This window comes from Notothenia rossii, assembly GCF_949606895.1.
Source record: "Notothenia rossii genome assembly, contig: scaffold_230, whole genome shotgun sequence".
In the NCBI taxonomy this organism is placed as follows: Eukaryota; Metazoa; Chordata; class Actinopteri; order Perciformes; family Nototheniidae; genus Notothenia; species Notothenia rossii.
The window spans coordinates 1-7,500 of NW_027640047.1; the positions used below are offsets into that span (position 1 = coordinate 1).

General features: G+C 46.8%; 1 protein-coding gene across 1 annotated transcript in view; it reads left to right on the forward strand.

The window, feature by feature from the left end:
* The first annotated feature begins 3,696 nt into the window (after positions 1-3,696).
* The window catches only part of arid4a (AT-rich interactive domain 4A), a 27,412-nt gene continuing 23,608 nt past the window's right edge, over positions 3,697-7,500 (forward strand). Inside the window, 5 exon segments of the mRNA XM_079695331.1 lie at positions 3,697-3,816; position 3,818; positions 6,712-6,755; positions 6,758-6,847; positions 7,062-7,141. Coding sequence (XP_079551457.1) covers positions 3,712-3,816; position 3,818; positions 6,712-6,755; positions 6,758-6,847; positions 7,062-7,141 — 320 coding nt within the window. The 5' untranslated portion in view covers positions 3,697-3,711.

Sequence of the window (7,500 nt, forward strand, 5' to 3'; positions counted from 1 at the left end):
GGAAAGCAAAGAGGAAATGTGTAAAGTCTTGGAGGCGAGACATTCTGCTCCGTTGTCCATTCACTTCCGGTAAAAGTGCCTTCAAAATAAGAGTCCCGATCTTATTACTACCAAAATAAAAGTGCTACAACGAAACTTTACCATAGGAAAATATTGGCATACAAATAGAATCACTTCTATAAAAAGGTAACACATGTTAAATATAGTTAGACTTATTAAAGGTCATTCACAGCATTAATAATTAATATCTAATTCTTAACTGTGAACGGTTTTCATTTATTTAACATTAGAAATGTATTAGTCTGGCCAATCCAAGACTTCAATGCTGAAGGGCCAGTGGATCTATGGTGGGGGTCAGCACTAAGGTCAAGACTTCAATGCTGAGGGCCAGTGGATCTATGGTGGGGGTCAGCACTAAGGTCAAGACTTCATTGCTGAAGGGCCAGTGGATCTATGGTGGGGGTCAGCACTAAGGTCAAGACTTCAATGCTGTAGGGCCAGTGGATCTATGGTGGGGGTCAGCACTAAGGTCAAGACTTCATTGCTGAAGGGCCAGTGGATCTGTGGTGGGGGTCAGCACTAAGGTCAAGACTTCAATGCTGAAGGGCCAGTGGATCTATGGTGGGGGTCAGCACTAAGGTCAAGACTTCATTGCTGAAGGGCCAGTGGATCTATGGTGGGGGTCAGCACTAAGGTCAAGACTTCAATGCTGAAGGGCCAGTGGATCTATGGTGGCAGTGTGAGAAAAAGTTTTTAGAGAGTACTTGTCCATGGACAAGTGAGTTTGGCAATTTACTTGTCCGAATACATTTTTCACTTGTCCAGAATGGACAACAAATGGGGCCACTGGAATCTTCTTCTTCGCCATCGTATTTTACATTTTCACACATAGGGTTGGGTATCGTTTGGATTCGAACGATTCCGGTTCTGCTTTTCGATTCTGGTTATTTTCGGTTCTTTGAGAGGGTAAAAATAAGTCCCATGATAAAGTGGGAGAAAAATATATTTATGAAAACATTAAGTCAAATCTGTATTCCTATTTACAAATCACTTCATACTGTTTAATTTATTATGGTTATTGAATACAATTATATAAAAATAATCTCTGCATTGTTTAGTTAGTTCTAAGTGGTGCAGTTTGAGAATGTACAATTGGCCCAGTCTCCTCTGATGTTACACTGCAACCTGCCTGATACCTGCCTATGTAGAAAAGCGCTAGGCCTTAAATATAATAATAATAGCTTATAATAATAAGTAATAATTAATTATTAGGCTACTTATTAGTAGCCTAATAATAAGGCCTAGCGCTTTTCTACAACTCAAAGACGCATGTGTATTACATGCTGCAGCTGCCCAGCTGCTCACTGTTTGTAAAAGTAAATAAATAGTATTTTCATTTCAATAATGTACTTTCTATACCCTGCTTCATAAACAATACTGACATCCCTGTGCTCCTCCGAGTCTGGGGGTCCGGGGATGTGAGGACAGCGCGAGGACACAGGGAGGCTGCTTCACTTCATAAAGGAAATGGCGGTCAATATTAACAACACAGGAGCTAAAACGCTTAATAACCTTCATTACGTATTAGAGAAAGAACATAAGAAAGTTTGAAAAAGATGAGGCTGTTAAACGGGCAGCGGATCCGCTGTGTGTAGAAAGAGAGAGAGACGCTGAGCTGCACCATGCAGCGAACAGCTGATCCGGAGAATAGAGAGAGAGAGAGCTGTGGTCCGCGGGGCTCGGCCTCGCCTCCTGTCCCCACAACTCTTATTAATCCCGGTACCGGACAATTGTTATTTGTTCCTACTCGGAACATAGTTTTGCTTCCCAACCCTGCCACTGTGCTACACTTCCAGCGCTGCCCCGCCCCGCCCTACTGTACAGAAAGCGGCGAGATGCATTCCCTTAGGAATCGACAAGCAGAACCGAAACTAACATTTCTAAACAAACAATGGCGGACACTGACAATTTGCGAATGAGTTCTGCCTTTTGTAAACTGAATTTATCAATAAATCAGGGCGAAAAACGTCACTTGTCCGCCGGACAAGTCAATTGAAATATCTACTTGTCCGATATTGTAAATAACACGTCCCGGACGGTGGGACGTGTACTTTTTCGCACACTGGGTGGGGGTCAGCACTAAGGTCCAGACTTCATTGCTTAAGGGCCAGTGGATCTATGGTGGGGGTCAGCACTAAGGTCCAGACTTCATTGCTTAAGGGCCAGTGGATCTATGGTGGGGGTCAGCACTAAGGTCCAGACTTCATTGCTTAAGGGCCAGTGGATCTATGGTGGGGGTCAGCACTAAGGTCCAGACTTCATTGCTTAAGGGCCAGTGGATCTATGGTGGGGGTCAGCACTAAGGTCCAGACTTCATTGCTGAAGGGCCAGTGGATCTATGGTGGGGGTCAGCACTAAGGTCAAGACTTCAATGCTGAAGGGCCAGTGGATCTATGGTGGGGGTCAGCACTAAGGTCAAGACTTCAATGCTGAAGGGCCAGTGGATCTATGGTGGGGGTCAGCACTAAGGTCAAGACTTCATTGCTGAAGGGCCAGTGGATCTATGGTGGGGGTCAGCACTAAGGTCAAGACTTCATTGCTGAAGGGCCAGTGGATCTATGGTGGGGGTCAGCACTAAGGTCAAGACTTCAATGCTGAAGGGCCAGTGGATCTATGGTGGGGGTCAGCACTAAGGTCAAGACTTCATTGCTGAAGGGCCAGTGGATCTATGGTGGGGGTCAGCACTAAGGTCAAGGCAACCCACATTTGAAAGGGAGACAACGGATGACCAAGAAACTAGTGACTTGCTCAATTCATTTGTGGATCTGTGAAGAACAGCCGCACTGGTGTTTTGTATAGCAGCCATTGAGGGTGGACAACTTTCCTACAACCTAGGTTTAGAATAATTGTGTTAATTATTATTGTAAAGCATTTGAACATTCTTTTGTCACATGCTCATTATTAAGTTGATGCAACCGTATTTTCAGTTTTGGCAACCAAAAGCTGATTCCTGGTGGCCTGGCAACCACTTTTAAAAGTTAGCGTTGAGCCCTGCACACACACACACACACACACAAACACACACACACACACACACACACACACACACACACACACACACACACACACACACACACGGACTACTTTCTACACCTGTATCCTTCCACCCCTCACTGGTGAAATGTTGTCAGCTGTTATTAAGTAAAACAGTTAGTTTGGTGTGTGTGTGTGTGTGTGTGTGTGTAACTGTGTGTGTAACTGTGTGTGTAACTGTGTGTACCTGTGTAACTGTGTGTGTACCTGTGTAACTGTGTGTGTACCTGTGTAACTGTGTGTGTACCTGTGTGTGTACCTGTGTACCTGTGTAACTGTGTGTGTAACTGTGTGTGTACCTGTGTAACTGTGTGTACCTGTGTAACTGTGTGTACCTGTGTAACTGTGTGTGTAACTGTGTGTATGTGTGTAACTGTGTGTACGTGTGTAACTGTGTGTACCTGTGTACCTGTGTAACTGTGTGTGTACCTGTGTAACTGTGTGTGTACCTGTGTAACTGTGTGTGTACCTGTGTAACTGTGTGTGTACCTGTGTAACTGTGTGTGTACCTGTGTGTGTAACTGTGTGTGTACCTGTGTAACTGTGTGTGTACCTGTGTGTGTACCTGTGTGTGTACCTGTGTAACTGTGTGTGTACCTGTGTACCTGTGTGTGTACCATGTCTCAGACTCTGGACCAGCTGCCTCTCACCAACCCGGAGCACTTCGGCACGCCGGTCATCGGGAAGAAGAAGAACCGCGGGGGGCGGCGCTCCTCCCAGGCTGTGTGAGTTTCAACAACCTTTATTCAAACCACAGGACAAGAACAGAGGAGGTTAAAGTAGGAACTAGGAGAAAGGAGGTTAAAGTAGGAACTAGGAGAAAGGACGTTAAAGTAGGAACTAGGAGAAAGGAGGTTAAAGTAGGAACTAGGAGAAAGGAGGTTAAAGTAGGAACTAGGAGAAATTAGGTTAAAGTAGGAACTAGGAGACGATAACACCTGTTCACTGTACACCGGGATACTGACTGTCTGTTTGTGTCTCTCTCTCTCTCTCTCTAACCTGTCTCTCTCTAACCTGTCTCTCTCTAACCTGTCTCTCTCTCTAACCTGTCTCTCTCTAACCTGTCTCTCTCTAACCTGTCTCTCTCTCTAACCTGTCTCTCTCTAACCTGTCTCTCTAACCTGTCTCTCTCTAACCTGTCTCTCTCTAACCTGTCTCTCTAACCTGTCTCTCTAACCTGTCTCTCTCTAACCTGTCTCTCTCTAACCTGTCTCTCTCTAACCTGTCTCTCTCTAACCTGTCTCTCTAACCTGTCTCTCTCTAACCTGTCTCTCTCTAACCTGTCTCTCTCTCTAACCTGTCTCTCTAACCTGTCTCTCTAACCTGTCTCTCTAACCTGTCTCTCTAACCTCTCTCTCTAACCTGTCTCTCTCTCTAACCTGTCTCTCTCTAACCTGTCTCTCTAACCTGTCTCTCTAACCTGTCTCTCTCTAACCTGTCTCTCTCTAACCTGTCTCTCTCTCTAACCTGTCTCTCTCTCTAACCTGTCTCTCTAACCTGTCTCTCTAACCTGTCTCTCTCTAACCTGTCTCTCTCTAACCTGTCTCTCTAACCTGTCTCTCTAACCTGTCTCTCTAACCTGTCTCTCTCTAACCTGTCTCTCTAACCTGTCTCTCTCTAACCTGTCTCTCTCTAACCTGTCTCTCTCTAACCTGTCTCTCTCTAACCTGTCTCTCTCTAACCTGTCTCTCTAACCTGTCTCTCTCTCTAACCTGTCTCTCTAACCTGTCTCTCTCTCTAACCTGTCTCTCTAACCTGTCTCTCTCTAACCTGTCTCTCTAACCTGTCTCTCTCTCTAACCTGTCTCTCTCTCTAACCTGTCTCTCTCTCTCTAACCTGTCTCTCTCTCTCTAACCTGTCTCTCTCTCTCTAACCTGTCTCTCTCTCTAACCTGTCTCTCTCTCTCTAACCTGTCTCTCTAACCTGTCTCTCTCTCTCTCTGACCTGTCTCTCTCTCTCTAACCTGTCTCTCTCTCTCTAACCTGTCTCTCTCTCTAACCTGTCTCTCTAACCTGTCTCTCTCTCTAACCTGTCTCTCTCTCTAACCTGTCTCTCTCTCTAACCTGTCTCTCTCTAACCTGTCTCTCTCTAACCTGTCTCTCTCTCTAACCTGTCTCTCTCTCTCTAACCTGTCTCTCTCTCTCTAACCTGTCTCTCTCTCTAACCTGTCTCTCTCTCTCTAACCTGTCTCTCTAACCTGTCTCTCTCTCTCTCTGACCTGTCTCTCTCTCTCTAACCTGTCTCTCTCTCTCTAACCTGTCTCTCTCTCTAACCTGTCTCTCTCTCTAACCTGTCTCTCTCTAACCTGTCTCTCTCTCTCTAACCTGTCTCTCTCTCTCTCTAACCTGTCTCTCTCTCTCTCTAACCTGTCTCTCTCTCTAACCTGTCTCTCTCTCTAACCTGTCTCTCTCTAACCTGTCTCTCTCTCTCTAACCTGTCTCTCTCTCTCTAACCTGTCTCTCTCTAACCTGTCTCTAACCTGTCTCTCTCTCTAACATGTCTCTCTCTCTAACCTGTCTCTCTCTCTCTAACCTGTCTCTCTCTCTCTAACCTGTCTCTCTCTCTCTAACCTGTCTCTCTCTAACCTGTCTCTAACCTGTCTCTCTCTCTAACATGTCTCTCTCTCTAACCTGTCTCTCTCTCTAACATGTCTCTCTCTCTAACCTGTCTCTCTCTAACCTGTCTCTCTCTAACCTGTCTCTCTCCTGTCTCTCTCTCTAACCTGTCTCTCTCTCTAACCTGTCTCTCTCTCTAACCTGTCTCTCTCTAACCTGTCTCTAACCTGTCTCTCTAACCTGTCTCTCTCTCTCTCTAACCTGTCTCTCTAACCTGTCTCTCTAACCTGTCTCTCTCTAATCTGTCTCTCTAACCTCTCTCTCTCTCTCTAACCTGTCTCTCTCTCTAACCTGTCTCTCTCTCTAACCTGTCTCTCTCTAACCTGTCTCTCTCTCTAACCTGTCTCTCTCTCTAACCTGTCTCTCTCTAACCTGTCTCTCTCTCTAACCTGTCTCTCTAACCTGTCTCTCTCTAACCTGTCTCTCTCTCTAACCTGTCTCTCTCTCTAACCTGTCTCTCTCTAACCTGTCTCTCTCTCTAACCTGTCTCTCTAACCTGTCTCTCTAACCTGTCTCTCTCTAACCTCTCTCTCTCTCTCTAACCTGTCTCTCTCTCTAACCTGTCTCTCTCTAACCTGTCTCTCTCTCTAACCTGTCTCTCTCTCTCTCTCTAACCTGTCTCTCTCTAACCTGTCTCTCTCTCTCCTCTAACCTGTCTCTCTCTCCCTCTCTCTCCTCCTCTCTCTACCTCTATCTCCTCCCTCTCTCTCTCTCTCTCCTCCCTCTCTCTCCTCTCTATCTCCTCTCTCTCTCTCTCTCCCTCTCCCCATTCTCTCTCTCTTCCTCTCTATCTCCTCCCTCTCTATTTCCTCTCTCTCTCTCTCTCCTCTCTCTCCCTCTCTCTATCTCCTCCCTCTCCCCCCTCTCTCTCTCTCCCTCTCTCTCTCCCCCCTCTCTCTCTCTCTTCTCTCTATCTTCCTCCCTCTCTCCCCCTCTCTCTATCTCCTCCCCCCCCTCTCTCTCTCTCTCTCTCCTCTCCCTCTCTCTCCCTCTCCCCCCTCAGGGGCTGATGAGGATCACTCTTCCTCCTCCAGTGATGAAGAGGAGTTTACAACCGCAGGAGGCTGAATGATGAGCTGCTGGGGAAGATCTGCAGCATCGAGAGTGAGGAGGAGATCAGCAACTGGTACCTGGCTCTGGTAAGCCGCGCACACACACACACACACACACACACACACACACACACACACACACACACACACACACACACACACACACACACACACACACACACACACACACACACACACACACACACACACAACACACACACCACACACACACACAAACACACACACACACACACACTTTCCTCAAGTAGAGATATTGATGTGTGTGTGTGTGTGTGTATAGGTGGTGTCTCCCAGCTGTAATGATGAGCTTCAGGTGAAGAAGGATCAGTGTCTGGTCAGGAGCTTCAACGACGCCAAGTTGTGAGTTTATTTACCTCACCTGCTTCCTGTCTCTCTGTCTCACCTGCTTCCTGTCTCTCTGTCTCACCTGCTTCCTGTCTCTCTGTCTCACCTGCTTCCTGTCTCTCTGTCTCACCTGCCTTCCTGTCTCTCTGTCTCACCTGCTTCCTGTCTCTCTGTCTCACCTGCTTCCTGTCTCTCTGTCTCACCTGCTTCCTGTCTCTCTGTCTCACCTGCTTCCTGTCTCTCTGTCTCACCTGCATCCTGTCTCACCTGCATCCTGTCTCTCCTGTCTCACCTGCTTCCTGTCTCACCTGCTTCCTTTCTCTGTCTCACCTGCTTCCTATCTCACTTGCTTCCTGTCTCACCTGCTTCCTGTC